Source organism: Melospiza melodia, chromosome 3 (assembly GCF_035770615.1).
Source record: "Melospiza melodia melodia isolate bMelMel2 chromosome 3, bMelMel2.pri, whole genome shotgun sequence".
NCBI lineage: Eukaryota > Metazoa > Chordata > Aves > Passeriformes > Passerellidae > Melospiza > Melospiza melodia.
The window spans coordinates 58682444-58706282 of record NC_086196.1 but is presented as its reverse complement, the minus strand read 5'-3'; the positions used below and the strand labels follow the sequence as shown (position 1 = coordinate 58706282).

The 23839-nt window shown below is 42.3% G+C and overlaps 1 protein-coding gene across 1 annotated transcript; it reads right to left on the bottom strand.

Moving 5' to 3' along the window:
• Window positions 1–124: 124 nt before the first annotated feature.
• HNRNPU (heterogeneous nuclear ribonucleoprotein U) lies at window positions 125–14273 on the bottom strand. Its single transcript, XM_063151909.1, has 14 exons — window positions 13493–14273; window positions 12544–12655; window positions 12348–12421; window positions 9897–10036; window positions 8223–8322; window positions 7048–7160; window positions 6384–6647; window positions 6015–6134; window positions 5279–5407; window positions 4744–4912; window positions 3970–4209; window positions 3516–3718; window positions 2395–2466; window positions 125–1973 (listed from the first exon to the last, which is right to left on the bottom strand). Exons 1-14 carry the CDS (start codon window positions 14220–14222, stop codon window positions 1920–1922), a joined length of 2520 nt encoding a protein of 839 aa, XP_063007979.1. The 5' UTR covers window positions 14223–14273; the 3' UTR covers window positions 125–1919.
• Between the last annotated feature and the right edge of the window lie 9566 nt (window positions 14274–23839).

Sequence of the window (23839 nt, the reverse complement as noted above, 5' to 3'; positions counted from 1 at the left end):
TTTCAGCAAAACATATTTGGGTTTCAATTCCCCAAATTTCATTAAATAATGTTTCTTTTAAGACAATTTACATTTTTCTCATTCAAAGTAAAAGGGATGATTTAAAGCACTATTAACAAGGAGGTGGTGCTGTTAATGTTTAATGTCAATATGCAATGGCATCTGCTATAAAGGCTAGAAGAGCAACACAAGCTTATCTTTACTTCTGAAGACTACTAGAAATTGACTAACACTGGAGAAAGGTTTCAAGCACAGCACACGAGCTCTAGGCTGCTGCCAGGAAGCCTCTGCTTGTCCATACACTGCCACGGGGACTGCCAGCACCCTCCAGGGCCCTGATGGCAGCAGTGCCACGTGCTCTCACGTGTACCCCGTGTCCCTCTCACAATGGGTACATCTCTTCCCTGTCTTACGGCATTAGAACGCAAGTTAGCAGCTAACATTGCCACTACAATTTTACAGAAGCATAAAGCTGAACAAAATAACAGTTAAAACAAACTGAAGCTCTGTTAAACTCCATGACAATCCTTCCTCCCGTCCTACTCCCTGTCCAAATCCTCCTCCTGCTCCTTCCCTAATGGCTATTTTACAATAAAGAGGTTAAGTGGATTTACATGATGCAAGCGCAACTCAAAGACTTTTGCCCTATACACACAACCATGTTAAACTGTGAATTATACATGTGATAGATCTCTAACAGAGCAACCACCAGTTTTTTAAAGAAACACAAGTATTTCAGCATGTACAGTAATGAGTTTAACTGTCCAACATTGTTGCTTTCGTACATTCTCTTCCTCTTTATAGCATTAACGGGATTTTAGACCTTGATGGCGACAATCCCAAACAAGAGTAAAATGAATTTATTTTATTGCAAACAAACGTCTAGAGTTAAACTTCTCCACCCACTTTCTTTAAAGAGAAAAGGAATCAGCAGGCTAAGGAGATACACCCATTTGAGAATTGACATGATTAAAAATTAAGATATAAAATGGGTGACTCACAGTTTCATTAGCTTACAAAATGGTGGAGGTAACTACTACAAGCACACTAGGTATACAGTATTTTGTGGGGAAAGAGTTATACAGACACACAGCTAACTTCATATAGATCCCATTAGACAACTGGATTTACAACAAGTTTTGTTTAATAAGAAATGGGCAAAGCCAGCTTCTTTTCAGAATCAAAATGCAGAACAAATGGAAAAAAAATTATGGTGTTGTACCTTCACAAGTTTGAGCCTCCACAAATAAAGCAACCGAGTTTTACAACTTTAAGAGCTTCTACATACACTCCACCATCACTATTTAGCCCCAGGTTTCCTCTTTGCCCCCAACATCTTATTGAGTTCCAAATGTTACAAAAAAGTCCTAGTTATTGCCAGAAACTTTTGCCTCCCCCTCCTCCCCTCCCCACCCAAGAGCTTCATAGAGAGGATGGAGTGTAATAGGGAGCTTTACATAATCTCATGGTATTTGAGGGCTACTAAGATGCCTCCATACTAATCTGGTTGCTAACATTTCTATCATATTGTGACATGACTCACGACTGTTTCTTAGAAATTGGGGGATGGGGAAAAAGGAGAAAATTCTTTAATAAAAAGACACCAGGTACAAAGCAACGTTTTACTTTTGTTGTGGTAAAAAAAAAGTCACATTTTACAGAATAAAATGTAGAACCCTGAAATACTGACACATTCTCTTTTCGTGCACAATGCTGAGGTTCTCTTACGAATCACTTTAAAACTGCAATTAAAAATGTACAAAAAAAGAAAAGAAAAAATCAACCCACAAAGCTTCTAAAAAAGGAACCCGCAGGCACTTCCTCTTGTGGAATGTTTAAAAAGTTAGCCTACTAAAGAAAACAGTCGACTTCTTGTGAAGGTTTTGGAGAAATATGTATCAGTTCATTTATTTGGGTATTCAATAATATCCTTGGTGATAATGCTGACTCCATGGCTTCTGACCCCAGAATTGCTGCAACAGATTAATAAATAGTTAGCTTTAACCTGCAATCACATAATGGTTAAGTTTCTTACTTTGGGGGGGAAAAAAAGCATTTAGCAAATGTCTAGTTCCCCTGGAACTTGAGAAGATTAAAGTCCTCTCCAACAGCAGCAAGCTCCTGAACAACTGAAGGCAGTTAAAAGTTCACTTCACAGCAGTAATGTGAAGCCAAGTACTACATACCATTAAGAACATTAAGCCACAGCTGGTATTTGATATATCAAGACCATCAAGGCAGATTAAGTTTTGCACAGGAAGCTATTTATAGTGATATTACCTAGCATTAGAAGATTTTGCTATCCACTTTTGACTATGCATCTCTTTATTTTAGTCAGCATTTTACAACATTCAAGTTAACAATCAGTAAAAAGGTAAAGTTGGGACTACTTACACCCTGCTGCCACTGGTTGTAGCCCTGAGATTGGTTTTTGTAGCCACGATTATTTCCCCTTCCTCTGAAGTTCTGCAAGAGGAGAACAGTTTTTAACTACTTTATCTAGATGCATTTTTAGCAGTGTCCTAATACTGATCTTTATTACCACCAAAACATCGCACACCATATAGAAGTACCAGCCCCAGGTTAATAGAAAAACACACCACCAAAAACACTAGAATACCAAAAGCCTCCTTTCCTCCCCTCTAAGCAACTGCTTTTTAAGCACAGGGGCAAGAACCTCAGAATTAATAAATCAGCTCCAACTGTTGTTGCCTGGTCTGGAAAGCTGGCTAATCCAGTTTTGACTCACCCTATTTCCAGCTGCTAAATGCACCAGGACAACTAAAAATACAAGAGCTTGTCTATTTTTAGTTAGGAAAGGCTGTAGTTGCTACAAGGATATGTTATCTGATCAGACAAAAGGATATGGGTCACACAACTGAAAATAGACAAGCTAGCCCACAAAACTTCAACAGAACTTAAGGTACAACAAAGGGACATTGATACAAGTAGATAAAATTTTGCTTTTCCCCTGTTTGTCAATATTAGGCAAACCTGAGCCGTGTTTACTGGCTTGGGCTCCATCTGCTGGCTCTTCAGTAATCCCAATTTTGTTTTTCCAGTAATTCCACCGATATTCCATCAGGTAAGAGCTAGCTAGTGTGTCTTTATTAGTCACGTTTGACACCAGACACCAAAACAAAGACTCTGTGTGCAGAGCTATTTTCAGAAAGTTCTCTACGTGTTTGATAAAGATACACTATGACCCTCAGGCCAAACAACAGTTGGGGAAGGGGAAGAAACACACAAAAACCCAGAGACCAGCCTTCACACACATGTGGTAAAAATCTTCAATTGTAACAGGACAGAGGTACAGCCCTAACATGAACCTCGTGCATCAGCAGTTGTTACACAACACTCAGAGCCCTGGGCACATGCATTAAACTAGAAAGGCCTTGCAGCATGCCATCAGTGTAGCACCACAACCAAGTCTGTGACTCCTCACAGGCACCAGAGCTGTCAACAACATCCAAAGTACTGCAGTTCAACTAGTCAGTCCCCCCTCAAAGCATCACCTGGTTGTAGTTTCCCCTGTTGGGCATTCCACCTCTGTTATAGTTTCCTCTGTTTGAGTAGCCACCTCTGCTTGGAAAGACAGGGCCGCGAGGATAGGGGTAGCCAATTGCTCCGCTGCTGCCACCGCCACCGCCGCCACCTCCACCGCCACGCTGAGGCATGTTGCCTCCCCTCCTGTTGTATCCACCACGATTGCCAGGGACTGCAAGGGAGAGAGTTACTTCAATCAAGTAATTGTTAGGTCTTACAGATTTCCTACACCAAGATGAACAGTGCAATCCAAGGTCTGAAAAGCCTCTCATTTAGGATGGACCATTAACTTTGTACTAAAATGTTAAACTTAATGAAATTGAGATCAAGGCTCCCTCTACATAATAACTGCAATGCAAGTACTACAACCTTTTCCCCAGCAGCAGCAACCTCCAGAAGTCACATATTTATTTCCAGGCTCACCTCCTCCTCTGAAGTTGCCCCTCATGTTGAATCCTCCACGTCCTCTCTGACCCCTATTAAACTGATTTTTATTGCTCTTCTTGTTCTTCTTTGAGCCAGTGTTCTGCTTCTTTTCTGGCGGAAGAGCTTTCTTACTTTCTTCTTTATACTGTTCCAAAAGCTTCTGAGCTTCTTCTTTTTGCAACTCTACATAGATTATTTCATCAAAACATTCTGCTACCTCTGGCAGTGTGAAGTTCCCTATAATTGCAAAAACACTGAGTATTCAGCATCTACATTCAGATATAAGCAAAGCCGCAATTAAACCACCTATCCCCTATTCTTCCTCCCACCCGCTGCATCCCCCCAGCACAGGGACAAAATTACATAATCTGAGCATTTAGGAAATATAACAGTGACAAAGGAAATAAACAGGTCTTCATGGAGTTGCCAGTACTGTTCCAAACCTCGAAAACATTCTGCCTATCTTTTTTTTTTCTTTTATAAGCCTCCACTCAGAACACCAGTTTCTGCCAAATATATCACGTATATAGGGCACTTTATGCCAAGACAGCTTTGTGCATCTGCATGAAGCGTATCACCGTAACTGAGTAGTGTTAAGGACTGCAGCAGAGGGAACACAATATAGTGTTATCCTACCAAGTTACAATAGTCTTCCAGTTTTGTATAAGTACAACTGTTTAAGATAAAGTGGTTTTTTAGACTTCACGTTTACTTAATCCGTTAAACAGATACTCAGCATCCTAAAACACAGTATAGGATTATGTTCCATGCCTTTCATTTTGAGAACTGCATGCTCTGGAAGATCTTTTCCCTCCACCTCTGCCTTCTTTTGTGTTCTTTGCTTGTAGTCTTCATCTTTTGGGCAAACAACAACTGCTTTGCGCTGGAAGCCTGCAAACAGGCACATTTTTCTCCTCTGCGCAGCTGCAGACACATTTGTCTGAAAAAAATGCAGTAACTTACTACACGTAGCTGTCATTGTAAGAGTTAAGGAAGTCAACTTATGGTGTATAGACTTCACCTCTACAAGAGCTTGCAATGAAGTTTACAAATAACTGGACATAAAGATGCTGCATAATGCAAAGTTACGAGCTCGTATCAATGTGTTACAACTTCCTCCCACATCCCATAAATCTAGAGAAGTTCAGACAAGCATTTGTAGTAATATCTCAACTTTGTGGCCCCTGAATGAGTAGTAAGTCAGTAACTGAAACAACTGCTATTACAATATAACTTTAATCCCAATTAATTACTACAAAACAGCCTATAGAAAATTTCCTTAACCGTTTTTCACTGAAGCTTCTACCTGATCCAAAATGAAATTCCGCTTCTTGCGAGCTGCGATCTCAATGAACTTTCCAAGACACTGTGGAGCTCTCTGCAGCAGTGTGTTAAGTTTTCCAGTGTCTGCCATCTGCCGCTTAAAACCTGCAACCTATGGAGAATTTCCCAGAGTTAGTCAGTGTAGTCCTGACACATACGGCTGACATTCTTTGCTAAATGCTTTCCACACACTTCAAGGGTTGTTCAATTCAAGGCCACAGCTGCTGCAAATTCATCACTGAAATTCTCAACTCTCCACAGAACGTAAGAGATTTGTAAACAAAGACTCCACAAGAATCGGTACTGTTCAGTTCAAGGTATACTCCTCACAATACTAATTCCAGCTCTGAGAACAGTGATATATAGAGAAGTAGAAATTCATTCAGTAGTCAACAACAGCTGACTATTTCTTACATTTGACCACAAAAAAGCTTCTGAATCCAGCAATGTGTGAATTCCCATCTCAGCAAGGTAATAAAATCTTTACTCAGAACCATTAGGTTGGGAAAGACCTTTGAGATCACCGAGTCCAACTAACACCACTCTTGTCAACCAGACCATGCACCAAGTGCCAAAGCCAGTCTTTTCTTCAATACCAATGCTCACTACCTAACTAATAGCCAGCTTCTTTGATACCAAAGAACCCTATGGCAGCCAAAGACCCTGCATTTACAGCAAGTTTTCAATATATCAAGAAATAAAAATGTATTATCACTTACCATCATTTTGTCCATAATAGTATTTGTCCCAAGAATATTGTATTTTCCAGGATTTGCTGCTGCATGTTTGGTAACCCATGTAGTCTTGCCAGCTCCGGGCAAGCCAATCATCATCACCACCTATGACAAAATGTTCTGTATTTGAGATACTAGTTCAAAGATATTCTTTAATATACAACTTAGCCCAGAAAGCCTAATGCATGCTGAGGGGGTTGTGGGGGTGGGGAAGGTAGTGGTAGTGAGTAGGTCACAAGACACTAAGTATTAAAGCAAACAAAAATGTCAGAGTGAGATGGAACAGTCTCCTGAACTCTAACCATTTCCATCCATGTGCTTTAACAACTTTTGAGATCATCAGAAGAAACTTACTTCACAATCCTTCTTTTGCTCAGGTCCCTTTGGTCCTCGGACCCTATCCTCCAGGGGGACCTTCTGGATGAAGGTGTACTCCTCAGGTACTGGGAAGTAGGGTTCCTCCTTCTGACCAAAGTTAAACTCAACCGCACAGTTATGGCAGAGAACATGTGGAAAGAGTGGTCGCCCATCAAGAACTTCCTTGCTTATTTTGAATGCAACACCAAGCTCTTGTCCATTCTTGGAATATGAGAGCTCCACTTCATCACCATCAAAATTCTGTTTCCAGACAAAGCATTATTTTGGATAAAATTAGCTCACTTTATACAGTTAATTAATCACTTCACTCTACTGGCTATGTTCACTCAACTTCTGTAACACTGTTGTTTCATAAAGGAACAACAACAAATTTTCTCTTCTAATGAGTCATTATCAATGATAATTTTGTTCAAGATCTGATTTTTTGTTAAAAGGCCTTAAAAGACATTTGTCCACGAATACGAAACTATGTTGCCAACAGTCACTGTTAGTAATAGCTGCCGTTTCTACTGCCTGCCTATGTTAAACAACTTGTCTTGCTCCCATAATTTTATGTATTTGCTTTACTGCTTCTAACATCAAAACAGTCTAAAAATTCAAGGATGTTTCCCCTCAAAAGAAAATATAAGTGAAAACTTACAGCAAAACATGCAATCACATCATTTTCATCAAACTTCTCACCAAAGTCTTCAGTCTCACAATTGCATGTCTTTATTCCTTTTAGAGAATAACCGTAAGAAAATTCTTCTTCACCTGAAGGAACAATTTAAACTAATTACAAAAAGGCTTTTCCTTTTAGACATAAATCACCTTACAACTACTCAAATAAGCTGCTGTTCAGAGTATTTTTATTAATGCCAAAACATCTATGACACCCCCCAATAGCTATACAAGCTCATTCTTCTATTCAATACTTTCACTTGAGATAGAACAGCAGCGTTTCCTCATCCCTGTTCAAAAGCTTTACGCTGCTGGTTCCAGATTTATGCTCTCAATAAAAGCTGAACTGTCAGATAAAATACGAACAAGTATTTTAAACTGTGAAGACCTGATTACGCACTGGTATACTTGCTGTAACGTAGTCAGAAAGGCTTTCTGAAGTTAGTCTCCAGGAGCACTTACCCCTCCCATTTTAAAGGGAGTTTAGCAGTCAGCCTATGCAACAGCTGAGGATGAAGCTGCAAGGAACAAGCTAACAGGAAGTGTCAAACACAAGGACTCAGGTGTGACTTAAGTAGAAAGCTGTTGCTGAGGTCAGAACACACCAACTCACCAATATTTCCCCCAAATATGTGTTTCAGCAACAAGTTATAAATATTATCATCATCATTTTTCATATATAATGAAGTTGTACTTCTTTCTTTCCAGCTATTTTCAGAAATAAGGATTTTCCCACCAAGCAAGAAAAAAGATAATGCAATTACCATGGGTTAAATTTTATACCATGCACTACCCTTTAGAAGTGGAGGGAAGGGCAACTCCCCTCTTCTACTTTTGACACTACATGAAAAAGACAAATTTTTTATCTTGTCAAGTACTTAACAATATTCTCCATAACCCATACATAATCATTGGGAGAATTAATTCTGAAATTATGGTCCTAACCCTTACATGCCTGAATATTTAATGACTTTATTTGGTCCTAGTAATGAACTTTCTCATACCACATTCAGAGAATGACTCAAATTAAGACCACTTTTCACAACATATAGATTACAGTCACTAAGCTTGTTCCCCCTGCTTCAGGAAAAAACAATTTAAACTTCAGCCACATAAACACAAAAGCAATTAAACATTTAAGTATTTAAGTCTTACCAAGCAACATTCCACTTGTGTTCAGTGACCAGCCAACTCGCACTTCATGTATGTCAATGTCTTTTGTATACAGGTGTTTAACAGGAATCTTTTCTGTAACCTATTTTTAAATTATTCAGTAAAAGGTAAGCAGTATTTATTATACACTAACAAGATGGAAGAACAAAAGGTAACATTTTGAACCTTCACACTTTGGTTAAATCTCTGCAAAGTTTAAGTGATCACCTTCAGCAAAAACAAAACATGACCAAGAATATCAAACTGCAGCTAGTGACTAAACAGTTCTACCTCCTGACTTAGCAATGAAGATACCATAAATCTTCATCACTTTGTCACAGCAGTCCCTTGTCAGTGGTCAAAAGCCTTAAGTCCTATTGACATTGTATTAAAATCACAATCAATACAAATATTTATTAAAAAACAGAGTTGCCATGAAGCTGGGACTAACAGTGTATTACTTAGCTAAGAAAATGTGCATTGTATTAAAAAACCTGCTTCTTAGAGGGAAAGTATTACACTATCCCTTTTCTCTGTGAGCAGACTTCCTGGGCAAGCTGCCAGCTTCCAAACAACATAACCAGATTTAAAAAAAAAGGCAACAAACAAAAACACCCCAGAAACCCCAGCAAACCACCTAAATGCACTGTAATCCACATGCAGCCAGCTGTTTTTTAACTGTCTTTAGAAACTTTACTAAAAGTAAAATGGAAAGCCCATCAGTATCCTATCAATCTCTGGAACTATTCCAGTCAGGTGACTGAGCTGAAACTCGTTTTAAAGCAAACAGGACAATAAACAGCGACATAAACTTCACTTCACTGGCCTTCTAAAGTTACAGGTATCAACAGATACAGAAATCACTGCATGCAAAAGGTAGCATAATGGGATCACTACCCAATTCTCATGGTAACAGCTACATTTGAGAGCACTAGGGAAGAGAACAGATTAATATACACAGGCCCATCATATGCAAAGAAGCCTTTAACACTGCTAAGTCAAAAAGGAAGAAGAAAAATAAATTCAAGCCTTGTGGTTTTGCTCCTCTTCCATTAACAAGCTGGAGAAATCAGTTTATTAGAAGGCTGATTGTTCTTTGCCTTTCTTACTCTTCAGGAGAACTCTTGTTCTCAAAATTCAACTAAGTGCTAAATACTCACATTCAATGCATCACGTCAGAGTTAATGATGTTGAAAGGGACCTCTAGAGGTCATCCAGCACAAATCCATGCCTAGAGCAGATCAAACTAAAAGACTAGGCAGAACCAGAAAGGGCCGTCGGGATAATTTGTATTTCTTAAAAAAAAAATAAGTCAAGCTTTCAGTAATTTTCAGAAAGCACAAGCAAACTTCTGAGTAGAGAGTATAAAAATACTTCCAGTGTTGATGCATGAGATGACAAATAGAACTAATGATTAAAATATAAGACCAATAGTCTCATATTCAGAACAAATGTAGTGTTTTGTGGGTTGTTTTAAAATTTCTGTTTTTTGTTTGTTTGTTAAATCAAAGTTATTATAAAAGAGAAAATAGTTTTGCAAACTGAGCCATCTTCTTTTAAGAGAAGGCCGTTCAAGAGTCCTGTTCACATCAGTTTGTTTCAACCAAGTCCAAAAATTGTGACAAGTATAAATACTACATTTAAGTATGCAAAAGTCTCCTATAAACATTAACTCACCTTCATCTCAAAGCAGACTTTGCCTTTAGAAACTCCATAGGAGGCTCTCCCTCCAGCCCAAAGGAAAGCAAAGCTTTCCATGGTCAGAGAGGAAGCACTAAACCGGTCTCTTGAGATTTTAAAATGCAGGTCACAGTTATCTGTTAACACAAAAATTATTCTGTTTACTCTGATTACAAAATTAAGCACAGGTGTCCAATTTTATGCATTAAAGATAATGCCAGCTTTTAAGAGTGATTTTAAAGACAAACTGTCAGCAAGTACCCAGGATCTTTCAGAGAAGCAACATGCCTAGATGGAACTGCAGACTGAAGATCAGCCAGAATCTTAGGAAAAGCTAGCTAACCCATCTTCACTTCTGTCACACAAATTCCCTCTATTTTTTCCATCTGCATCTGTTTGAACCCTCTGTCAGTTACCTCTCTCCACCACACCGAGCCATCGGCATTGTGCTCTCCAGTACCCTCTAGAGAGCAGACTCTGAAGCAGTCTCACTGCTCAAGCCCAAGGGCTGCTAAGAAGTAAATGTGAACACTAATGTTTTTATCTAAGTACTGAATGTAGTCTTTGGTTAATACAGTCGATTAGCAAGTCAAATTAGATTATGTCTATTAAAATAACGGCAGTTAAGTCAGATGCAGATATGCTAAGTACACAGAGTGTGCTAAGAGAACCTACTTCAGTCCAGAAACACGACCTACACGCTGAATTCACCTATCACCCCAAGAACCTAAGCAGAACCTTGGTTTTACAAGCATCTTCAGAGCTGCACACCATGAAATTGCAAATGAATCTCCCAGTAGGTTTCAGAAAAACAATGCCAAATGGTAACAAGAGGTGCAGCATGCAACACTTGAATTCCCCAGAGCAAGGAATCCACAGAAGCAGCTCCAAACCTACCTGATGGTTACAAGAAAGGAGCAAAATGAGCAAAACAGTGAGGAATTCTGTTCTGGTATAAAACCTGCAGGATGCCAGAATACACTAAAATGCAGCTTGCTCTGTACTACTGGCAACTCTTCTGCACAAGATTTTGTTTTGTTTGCATACAGCCATCCCCAAACTCAAATATACTATTAGTGATCCAAGTGTCTTCTCATTAGTACTGCTAACTCTTATTTGTTAAAAAACAGATAAAATCATAGAGAAGAAACCCACCTTTGCAGGCTACCTTTAGAATGGGAGATGAGAAACAGAATTTGAAGTTACAGCTTCTTTGTAAGACACAGGCAATAAAAGGCACTTAAGAGTGGCTAAACCTCTTACATGTCTGGATCACTATCCAGAAGACAGTGCCAATTCATTACACAATTCAGCCTTACAGCTTTGTTTAAATCTTATCTCTAGAGAGTCTGCCAACACCTTAAATCAGAACTTGTCCAGTAACAAGATTTTCCGCTAGAAAATGCTATTATTACTAGAAACAGTAATAATGAAAAGCAGTTATTTACTCAGCTATTGGAAAAATCCAAAGCTCCCACAGGAGTGGCTACTCACCAGGTTAGCAGCTAGAAACTTGAGACTTAGTTAGCAAAATGTCAGGGATGGCATATCCAGTAATTTACGTGACTGTAAACTAATACCTCCTTCCATTTCAAACCATTTCTTGTGGAATAAAACCACCTGAAACTTCTAACAAATATACCAGACAATGCCAAAAGTTAAGCTTTCCTTCCATGGCACTGTAAGAATCCAACAAGTTCAAGCATTACTTCAAGTTTTCTAATATTGTGCTGAGTCCTTATACTTACCCCCAAGAATACATATGTTAACTCTGCCATAATGGAATGTTACAGTAATAATGATGTTTATAATCTGCCTCAAAAAAACCCCCCGTTTGCAGACACTTCTCAACTTCTATGCTCTGCTGACCAAGTCTCTTAGCCATCCCACTTGCACAAACCACCACCCAAAGCCCACACACCCACAGGTTACATGAATGGGTCATTTCTGAGGAGGCATTATTAGATTTTGTTAAATTTATTAAAAGATAGAAAGAGCACTCCACTAAATAGGGGTAGTTATGCAGGAAGCTCCCTTCCCCAAGTGTATTTTGTAAGCACTTATGCTGCTGTCTCTCAGCTTTCTGGGCAGTAGTGCTGGACAGCTGTCCCATCGAGCTGTCTGCAGGGTGTTCTATGTGCACTCTACACTTACCCACCTAAGCTTCCACACCAGATTAGGGTTTTGGTTAAGATTTCTTCACAGAACTGTCTATCACTACAGAATTCATAGGAAAAACAAGCTTATTACTGCTAACATACTCATAGCCTTCTGTTCTTTTGTTTGCTAAAAATGGATGGAAATACAGTATTTTTCTTGGTTTTTTTTTAAAGTTACCTGTAATGAAAATCAACAAATGTTATCCTCCCTGTCTCAGAAAGTGTGGCATTAAGATTAGAAGCCTTAACACCACACCTTTCCAGAGCAAAGGAAAGTGTGTTTACTCACAAGTATCAAGACAAACCACTGTGTCGTCAAAATGTTCATCTTCTTCTTCAACAGGTGGTTGAGGGGACTTGGCCCTGAGAAAACAAAACCAAACAAAACATAATAAGGCTACATGTATTTTCACGAAGTTACAACAACACTTCTGTACTCTATTCCCCCTCATCACAAAATGCTGCCCAGCACCAATTCTGTTTACCTGCTATACTTGTTTTCCTCAATGTATTCAAAGTATCCTCGGCCATGGTCTTCACGTGGTCTCTTTACTCCCCTCTTCTTCTCACCAGGCTTTTGCTCCGTTTTACCATCTCCTGTAACAGAAGCAATGAATAATTTACATTACTGTAAGTTTTATTTTAATTGGAAATAAAATCGATATAACGGTTTCGACTTTGCACACTGCAGCAAGCTACAGCATGAGATAAGCAGTAACATCTTAGAAAGGAATTTTACTATGTTATTAAGGTAAAGCCCAGTATGTTGAATTTTCACGGGAGACTCAAAACTAGTCGCCAATCAGAAAAGATTTAGCAAACGGAAGTCGCCAATACACCACGCAGCAGCCAATACGGCCCTCAATGTTATGAGCCCCACTTAAACCATCACAAAAAAAAAACAAAAAAGAAAAGAAAAAAAGAAAAAACTAAAATGATAAAAAAACCCTCCTGACCCGCCGCGCCTCCAAACCCGCAACACCATCACCACCCGCCCACCACGGAGGCAGCGGGACATAGCCAGCCGCTCGCAAGGGCACCGTGCGATGCGCACGACTGCGCCTCCTCCCGGCGGGCCGCGGGCGGGAGCCCCAGGGAAGGGATTCCTCCTCCTGCTCCCGCCTCCATTGTACCGCCAGGCCTTCCCAGCGCCATCCCGTGCGGCGGCGGCCCAGCCCGGAAGTGACGTCAGGCGCGCCCCGCGCGCACAATGCACAGCGCGCCCCAGCGGCCCCTCGGCCGCCCCTCCTCCCGCGCCCCTCCCCCCCCCCCCGCTGGGCCAGCACGAGGCGCGGGGCCGCCAACGTCCTCCCGCGCGCGCCCCGGAAACCACCCCCACACCCCCGCCCCCCCCCGGCCGGGCAACCCCCGTCATGGCGGGGGGGCTGGGATTAATGAGCCCCCACCCCGGTTCCCGCCGCCACGCTCACTCACCCCCGGCGCCCTGCGCCCCGGGGCGGCCGCCTCCGCCGCCGCCTTCCGCTTTCTTCTGCTGCTGCTGCTGCTGCTTGGCGGGGCCCGCTGGGCCAGAAGCAGCGGCGGGCCCCGAGGCGCCCCCGGCGCTCTTGCCGGGAGCCTCCTTGGCGGCAGCGGCGCTGCGCGGCGGGAGGAGCGGAGGGGGCTGCTGCGGCTGCTGGGGCTGCGGCGGCTGCTGGTCACCGTGGCCGTTGGCGTCTCCGGCCGCGGCCTCCTCCTCGTCGGCCAACTCGTCCTCCCCCTCTTGGAAACCCTGGTCGTCGCCGTTCTCATCCTCCTCCTCCTCCTCTTCTTCCTCCTCGCCGCCCGCCTCCTCCTCCATGGGGCCGCCCCCGGCCCGCTCGCCGTTCTCCTCGCCCAGCTCCATGGCGTCGCCATCGGCGGCCTCCAGCCCTTCCTCGTCGTCGTCCTCCATGGCGGAGGCCGCGGCCTGGCCGGGGCCTCCCCCCTGGCGGAGCTGCGCGGCGCCCCCGCCGCTCTCGGCCGCCTCCCCCTCCACGCTGCCGTTGCCGGGCTCGGCCGCGCCGCTGGCGGGGCCGCCCCCGCCGGCCTCCTCCTGGTCTAGCGCGGCCTGGAGCCGCTCCATGAGCTCAGCCTTGAGGCCCTTGTCGGAGAGGCGCCGCTTCTTCAGCTCCTCCTTCAGCTCCGACACCTTCAGCTTCTTCACGTTCACGGGCGAGCAGCTCATGGCGGCGGCGGCGGCACTGGCGGCTCGGTCCCTGGGCGGCGCGCGGGCGGCGGCGAGCAGGGACAGACGGGCGGCTCTGGCTGTGCGTGCGGTGTGTCAGTGCCCCGGCGGGCGGTGGGTGCGGGCGGGAGGCGCGGGGGGTTCGTGCGGCTGCGGGAGCTGCGGAGCCGGACCCGCCTGGCGCCAAATCCTTTCACCGCGAGCTCGCGAGGGAGACGCGCCTCGCGGGGCCGCGCACGCACCGGCGCCGCGCGCGCGCCGCCCCGCCCCCGCGCACGTAGGCCCTCCCGCGCTACCGTAACGCCCGCATTACCGTAAATACCCGCCCGAGCGCAGCGCTCCCCGCCGCCCCTGGCCCGCCGGCTTCTTCGGCGGCGGCCAAGCGGCCGATAGATACAGCGCTCCGGCACAATGAGCCCGCTGCCAGCCACCCCCGTGCCAGCTCCCGCCCGCCTGAGGCGACAGCCCCACCGAAATGCCCCCCCTCCACCAGGGACGCACATTCCTGCCACAGCCTCGCAGCAGCACCCTGTCCTCATCCCCCTGGCTCCTCTGCGCCCACGTCGGGCCTGGCCCCGCACGCTTTGTTGCGTATGGGCTTAGGAAAGGGGCCTTGCTGCTCGGAGCGGGTCCCTGGCACAGCCCTGCTAACGCGGTTATGTAAGGGCGGGAGCGGGGCTGCCCCGTTCCGCAGCACCGGGAGGCAGGCACGGGGCTGAGCCTCAGCCACAGCCGGCGATAACAAAGGTTCTCCAGAGCACGGACTCCTAATCTGGAGCTCGGCACGGGGCTAATCCGCTCACCGAAACTGCGCAGCTTTCCCTCTTCTTCCCCCTGCCTCTCCCTTCTGTGCGTGGGGCTCTCCCCAGCCACACGAGTTGCACAGGCATCGAATTTTGGATTTCTCCAATTCAGTCAAAAGTAAGGTGAAAACAGAGCGGAGAGGATTTCACGTGAGCAGAAAGGCAGCACAGATCTACAAGTTGGCTTCCTTAGGGAGCCCAGATAAAGAACTAATTTTCAATTGCAGGAAAAGAAATGCAAGTCAAACCACCAGAGGATCAGTATGGAGCGCAACAGAAGGGAAGGTGGGTTTGCCACGAAGTTGCCTTGTGTTGGTACAGATTGTGTGGCCTCCTGAACCAGAACAAATTACATTTACCTGCCCCAGAGGAAGGGGAGAGAGACAAGAAAGTCATCCTGTTCTAAGTGTGCAAGGAAAAGTCTCTTTCACACACGTGCACGCACACTGCTCTGTCCTCAGGCAGGCTACATCTACTTGGAGAAAACTCGACTTGGTTGGCAAGGTTAGCTGAACCCAGCACCACACAACAGCTTGTTGGAACCAATTCAGGAAGAGATGCAATATGTACAGATGAGAAAAAAGTTGCCAGAACTTTCTCTAAGGTCAAGCTAGAAAATTTTATTTCAGTCCAGTAAGTCAGAGTCACCTCAATAGCAGAAGAAAAGGGTAAGAGTACATCAACGCAAAGGAGAGGTCAGTGTGTGATTAAGCTGTACCACTCCAAATCATTGCCTTCATCCATTTCTTCATCAAAGAACAATCTTAGCTACTCTGCTGAGGGACTCCTGACATACACTGTTCTGCCAAAGTGACAACAAAATTAAGCTAGTTAATATTGCAAGATTACTGACTGAAACTTACAGATAATTCTGCATTCATTTAGATAGCATTTGCCTATCCAACCCTCATGGTTTTGGGGGGTTTTTTGTTTGTTTTTTGGTTTTTTTTTTTTGGTGTGTAAACAAATTTAAACTGAAAATATATCAATAACTCTGTATTATCTGAACTTCAGTCAGAGCCCTGTGTTTAGACCATGATCTTGCACAGGGTTTTTCACATGTTGAGTCATATTTCTGGAAGAGTTTAATCAACCCCAATGTCTGATAATCTACTACTGCAAACTTTATGGATTGATAGATTCTTTTAGGCCATCTTTGTATCCCTAAGCCTTGCCTTAAACGAGCACATCTGCACATATTGACAGTGCCTCTGTGCTAGAACACACCCTCATTCAGAATCGCCTGAGAGCTGTAGTCCTCACATGTAATGCCATTCCTAAAGGATGTCATGTCTCCCCACTTCAGTAACATGCTCATACTGCTTTGTACTCCTGTTACCATGGAGAAACAAAACAGCTAACAGCTTTGAGGCTCATGGAGAGATCCTTACCCTAAAGGATCCAAGCCTGTATATAAAGGCACAAGTAGATGAAGTAAAAAACATTTCCCTTCCCCTCCCTCCCTTGAAATTTAGCACTATTAAATTGAGGCTTTTAAAGTTACTACAGCTGTCTATTTATTAAACCACTTAGAAGGATGAACTTATTATTTTTAAAGGAGATTAACTCATACCATCATAATAAGGGTAATGCTTACTATCTAACCACACACTTAATTACACTACCAAACAGGTGTAGCAAGACTTCTCAGACTACAGTTATGTTACCTGTTATTACAGAAGTGAGAAATCCCAGTTAATTTCCAGATGTCAGGTGATTCAATTGTAAATAATAAATAAATAGTTGTAAATAATCATAAAGCTAAGTAAATAAAACACACACATGACTGAAATAGATGTGTAACTTTAATGACTGCTGCTCAGTGTTAAAAAAGTTCTTTTTCTATATGTAAGTTAAATACATATTTATTGCATATCTGTCCCTGGGAAAAGTCTCTCTTAAGATACTCCCCTGTCCTCTTTGAGTCCTTTCAAGAGTGCCTTTCCCTTATTCATACTTTGAAGGACAAAAATGGGTTAAGGATGATGCTCTCCTCTTTGCCATACCCTCTTAGCTCAGATACTTAGTAAATCCTTCAACTCTGCTTTTCTTAGAACATGCAGATAGATAGATGCCAGCCATATACCAAATGAGTGTTTGGTAATGCAACCTCCTGAAACAGGATAACACTAAAGTAAAGCACTTTAAGCTTTAATGTGCAAAGCTGCTACTTGTATGATGATGGCCATATGAAAAACAAAACATGATTGCTAGTAGTCACAATACTCTATTAAAATTGCCTTTTTTTGGTCTCAAAATATATTGAAACATAATCTTCCTTTCTATTTAAATGAGAAGTGACATGCCCCCATATATAAAAGATACAATCCTATGCACTTTTTATCAGTCATATAGCATTTTTCTCCTACCTGTGTTACTTCCTAACCTAAAACCAGTCTTCCCTCTCAAAAGTAATTTCCAAGTCCTCTGGAACTTGGCCCTTCAGCAGATCAGTTTCTGGTTTCCCTCATTTTTGTTTGTTCTCCCTTAGACTTCAATTAGTTGCTCTGCTCTCGTATAATGTTCTTTCCATTATTCACCCTTAGTTCTTCCAAATCTCTCTCCTTTTTCTGTTTACCAAGAGCAGTGACAAAGAGGTAACAAAAGGAAGAGGAAGCTTTTAGGAGGGCATTGAACAATCACAAGAGTCCAATCCCACCTGGGCTTTGAACCTTTCCACACATCTTCAGTGTTGCAGGAGAACGAACCCAGGCATTTGTGTTTTCCTGTTCTGCTCTCTTAGAGCCTTGTCTGCCCTGTTCTGGCTCCTTTTGTTGTGCTTTACCCTACATCTGACCATCAAAGTATGTTCCTGGCGTCTTCTTCCTTAATCCATCTGCCCTCAATTAATATTGCCTCCAGATTTCCACTTTCAACACACCATTACTTTAAAAGAGAATATCATTATTGAAATACTCTGCTGCCTTTTATGCTAGCAGGCAGTGTGTGGAGCGAGTCTTTTTCTTTCTCCCTTTTCATCACTGCTCATGAAATACTCATTAATCATTACTAGACTCAATGAGAGATTTTCAGGCATTTTTAAAATGCTGATTTGTCCCAAGTGACGTTGCACAACTAACAGGCAGTTCTGATGATTTCTTAGCCTCTATCATCTATCTATCTATCTATCTATCTATCTATCTATCTATCTATCTATCTATCTATCTATCTATCTATCTATCTATCTATCTATCTATCTATCTATCTATCTATCTCCATAGGTGGGTCTATCTTAGGATCTGTCTGCTAGGAGGCCAGGAGTTTGTTTTGGAGTAATAGCACTGTGCTCCTCATTCCCCGACACGCACTACTGCTCACCATCACAGTCAGGATGCTGAACTATACTGACCTTGCCTTGTACTATCTATAATCTCTCCATGGCATTTTAATATCAGGGGAGTTCAGTCTCAGAAATGAGGTGGTCATATGCCAAAATAAAGCCTATTAATTCCATAGGAACCAGATTAGTTAGGTCTGACAGCATCCTCAGGACCTAAGGGGTAGTTAGTGTCTAATTACAAGTAGATCTGTCAAGGTTCAAGGGACTGAATTCAGGTTTCTGGCACTGGTTTGGTTAGCCAGTTCTCCTCAGAAGCATCTTTGTTTTATTACACTTTCTGCCAGCTTTAGGCCTGTAGGTGACTGTCACTTCAGAGTTGGTAAACAAGTAATTTTTAAGAGACTTATGCTCTTTTGCTTTTCCTCTGTGCTGGATGATGTAGCTGAGTAATCCCACCAAGCAGAAGGAAGCACTGGAAGGCTACACTGGGACATCACATGTCAGCCATGACCTGTGTTTGTCACCCTCACTACCCCATAACAAAAAGAATACCCCTTTTCCCATTTCCAAGGAGTAATGTGCTTTGCTTAACAAAAAAATCCAAAACCCAAGCCCATGAGTTTCTGAGAAACAGTTTCTTGGTTCAGAGCATTCAATGACTCACAGTTTCTAAGCCTGGCCTTGGGAAAAAAGGCTGCATTCTCCAACATTAAAACCAGGATTCATTTTGGCTTTATTCAGAGCCATACAGAAGTTTATTCACTATACATGTCTCAAGTCCTATATGTGAACTAATTAATAAGAAGATACTTAGCTCCACAAATCAGACATCTGCAGTTCCTGGAGATTTTTTTGGTAACTTGCCACATATACACATTCACTAGAGTGGAGCTGTGAACTCTGGAAATTTAGATAGACTAAACCCCTCTGCACAGCAGTCAGTCTGTGGAAGAGGAGATAGCATTGTAAATCAGCTTCCAAAAATATGGTTCTCCTGTGAGAAAACAATGTGGAAGAACCATTTCAAGGGAGTATCAATTAATCTCTCTAAGGCTCTATTACAACAATCATAAGTAGGTTTTAAAGTTGACTATCAGTTTCTGTGTACATTTCTGCTCACATATGAAGACACAAATGGTCAAGATATGTAACTAAACCCAATCATGGAGACAGGACAATTCACAACTGGCAGCCACAGACCAGCTCTTGCTTAATGCAACTTTTCTGTTCAACCTGACTTTGAAAATACAGCCCCCACTGATGTCCAGATAACCACCTTCTGGGGCTGGTTTCCTCTCCTGGTACTTAACGCTCTTTGTAGTACACACAATACATGCCTATCGTAATTTTACACTTAAGGGATTTTACTCTTTAAGCTTCTTCAATACATCTTTCTCCTTTCCCTCATAAACATCATATGATGCTCTTGCCAAAAAAGAAAAGTCACCACACACTTTTTGTGGCACACTTTTTGTGTGCTAGCTCTTAGACCATCTCCTCTGTCTACTCAGTACACAAAAAGTGGCTTCTACAGATTGGGAAGGCCATGCTAAAAAATCCATATAAACCTAGAATTTTAAAGAATATTTTATGGCAACTAAAGGTACTACCATGGCATGCCTTAAATCTGTGATAGGTAAAGCTGACTAAGTGAACTATTTTTAAATATTCATTAATACATGTTAGAATGCTTTCAAGATGGCCTCTTCTGTGTGACACACAGCTGGAGCCCAGATAGATAGATAGACCCCAAGCAGCTTTCCCTGTTTAGGCACTACCCTGGCAATCCTACAAGGCAGCTGTTACAAAATCCTGAGGTCTGCTAAGCAGACTCCAAAGCACCAAAAACTATCTTGGAGAGTACAAAACTGCCTTTCCTCACAGTCTTGGTTGCAGATCTCTTGGCTTTTACCTTTGGAAGCAGTATCCAAGTCCAGCTGCTTTTCTTTTAGCCCCAAATGAAGCCAGCTCAAAAATGAAAAGGAAAACTTAACTTTAAGATTGAACCCTATATAATTTTTAAAAGGAGGATAAAGAAATTAGGTCAGAGGTTTGGTCAGTTGATTCATTTTAGGAAACTGCATTAGTTGAATTAACTTCACCGTAGAATGCTCTCTGGAAAGAAAGCCATTTTGTCATAAACTGCTCTTTAACCCACTCTGCTGGAGCAACTCTGCTCAGCCTTTTTTTTTTTTTTTTTTCAGGCTGAGGGAAACCAGCATAATTTCATATAAAAGACTTAGCAACAGAAACTCTTCTGACAACACACTAAAGCAACTGCTAGCAAATCACTACAGGTAATTTCCTAGGAAAGCATAAAAAACCTCAGTGAGTCTCCTACAAACTCTCTGAGAACAATTATTTGACAATAAACAGCAGAAGTAAAGCACTGACATGTAACCTTGCTGTTCCACATCCATAGGCTAAGAATATTTCTGGGAGTGCACCCTGGCCAGAAGGCAGGCAGGCCTTCCAGCATGTCTTGTGAATCACAACCAGGTATCCCATCAGGTCACGCTGTTCTGAAGGAACAGTGCCAGTAAAGTCAGGAAGGAGGAGGGTAAAAAATTTTCTAAGGGCTTTCTGCTGTAAAGTAGCTAATCCAAGAGTTAACAAGCTCCTAAACTATCCAACTAAGATTTTCTGATAGGAACATAAAGCTATCCTTTCAAATAACATCAGGCCAATGTGTTTTGAGCAGCATCCTTAATTGTCAGTATTTGCAATCCAAGGCTTTCTCTCCTATAGCGTTCCCTGTGTCCCCAGACCATGTGACTGCTGAGTTCATTACGGGGTCAGGGCCTCAATTAGATTCTGGATTTTATGACTTCTTTTTCATACAAAAGAAAATAGAACTGCCTGGCAGTTCCTCTATGAGAAAAGGCATCTGCACATTTCTCCTGCTTCACATACCAGCAAAATAAGAGATCCTCAACAGCAAAAGTTAAGAAAGTAAGAAGCAAGGTGAACACAGCATGCCTGTCTTAACAAATAACTGTTTCAACAATCCTATTATCATAGGCAGGGCAGTGTTTCTGAACTAAGATCTGTGTGACAACAGTGTGCTTGTCTATCATTTACATACTTGAAAAATTTACAACCAAAAGTATCATTATAAAGGAGTGAAAACAGACATGCACTTCAAGCACAAATCTCACACCTTCAAAACAGAGAAGAGGCAGATTTTTTTATCACCAGTATGTTCCACATAGGAAAGTCTCAGATACTCTAGTTTAAAAACAACAACTACAACAATAACAAAATAACCACAAAACACTTGAAAAATAAGTAATTACATGAAGAAAAGCTCTTATAACTGATCAGAATTAAAGGAAATTAATGCAGAGCATTCAGATGGCAAATCTTTAAATGAATGCTTAAACCCAGCTTCTTTTCCTTTATCCTCTCTTTCTTCTCTGAAGCTGGTCTCATCACAAAAGCCAACATTTTTTTTAAAACTCCATAGTAACTAACTCTATCCATCCCTGTTCAAGTTCTTAGGCTTAACAAGATAAGTTTCTACCTAATGCCATGGTTTTGCAAACAGCAATAAATCAGAAGAAAGTTTTAAGTCCAGTGTATATTTGAAGCACGCTTATTATGAGGAAATATTTCTGGTAATATTTCCTTTTGTTCTTTTGTACTTCTCAATTGCTGATTTATAGCTTTCCCTATATTCTTCATCCATTTGTATGTATCTCAAATGCTTTCATGTACTTGAAATACTTTATCATAATGATGCAGAACTTTGCTGGAACATTGAGAAATCTGGCTTGAACCTGACCTGTGCTGGCAGCGGATTGCAGCTTGCAGCAGCCCACATGAAATGAGCTGAAAATCTGCTTCCAAGTGAACGAGGGCTGCTTTGGAGAACTCTACCCCAGATAACCCCCAAACTGGCAGCCTGGGAAGGAAGTGAATAAACATGGGTGCTGAGTCACTTTTCACTTTCTTTGCTGTGAACAGGTAACAAATCCAAAGAAACCCATTTGGATACTCAGCAGAAAAATTTGTGAAAATACCCCTCCTTCTCTGATGCCTTCCTCCTCCTCTCCCCAGCACGCAAACTGTTACTGGTGTGATGGGGGACCACAGTGGAGGCTTGCACTTTCAGACCCAGGGACAGAGCACTTCCCTTTGCAAGGCAGCCAAATGAAGCCCTGCAGGAGCCAAGAGCTGGGATGCATTCATCACCCACAGCCAGCAGCGCTTGGGGCCCATCTGCTCGGGAATAGGCACCTGGAGACCCAAGGTACCTCTGAGCCAAGGAACAAGTCTGCAGCCTGACAGGAGAAGGGGAAGAATTTGGTTGGGATGTGTACCATGGCTTTCCTGGGAGTCTGTGGCTTTCAGAGGGCAGGAGGGCAGAGAATGAGGTGCAGGAGCTGGAGCAGCCCCCCCTATATGGGCTACAGGAGGAGGGCTGGTGCAGCAGCAAGGAGCCTGCCTGCACACACACACACGGCCGGGCTTCAGCTGCCTCATGCTGACAGGGTTTATTCTTGGGTAGTATCCAGAAGAAGTTTGAATAAAGCAAAGTTTAAAAAAAGCATTTAATAAATACCAGTGGTAAACACTGTGCTCTTCTAGAATGTGTTCTGGATTTGAAGCATTTTTGTTGAAAATTGAAATTTACTTTCCTTCTTTGGTCAAGTTTATTAAACTAACTTATTACTTTTCCCTTGTGAAATTACTTCAGAGATTCTGTTATTTCTAGAGAAGATGAAAACAGAAAACTCCTTAGAAGTAAGAAAAGAAAATTTAGGAAACAGTGTTCCAATTAGCAGTAAGGTTGCTTATTGCAGGGTACCGGGATCTCTTAAAACTCTATCAGCCCCTTTTTCAAAATTAAAAAGTTTAAAGCTGGGTAACAGTATGTTGGCTTTTCCCCTTCTACCCTTTAGGTCTTTTTGGAACCACATTTGTAAGGATAAAGAAGTATTTTCTTTCAGTGCTTTTAACAGTCTGACTTGGAAATTGCATTTCATTCCTGTCTTCTTTTTTTTTCTCCCAGTCTTTACTGTGGCTGCATCTGCTGAAACTGGGGGTGTAAGAGAGGGAGAAGTGTGATTTACACTGGTGGAGCTTACTGCTGAACTCACTGGTGTTGTGTGAGGTAAAGCTAAGCATATATATTTGCCTTATGATTGGGATGGAGTATGAGTATGTGCCTCAAGGCTGGGATTTTTCCATTAGCCATTCAGGTCTGCTGATATTTTGTATCAGTAGATCATCCTATATTCATGTTTTGTTTTTTGGCTTGGATTTTTGTTTTGATCCCACCTCCCCCCTCGAACTTAAAGCTTCTTTATACATTACTGTGCCACATACAATTTTTCTACCTATCTATATGGAGTTTTACTTTCTTTTTTTTTTTTTTTTTTTTTTTTTCATTTTTCCCTGATGCTTCTGTTTCAAGCATTTGATTGTGGTTTTTTTCACTTCTGTTCTTAATTTTTGTTCTATTTTTAAATCCTCCCATTTAGGTTTCATTCTAATTCTTCCAACAGTAATACCTCACAGATCTTTTTCTT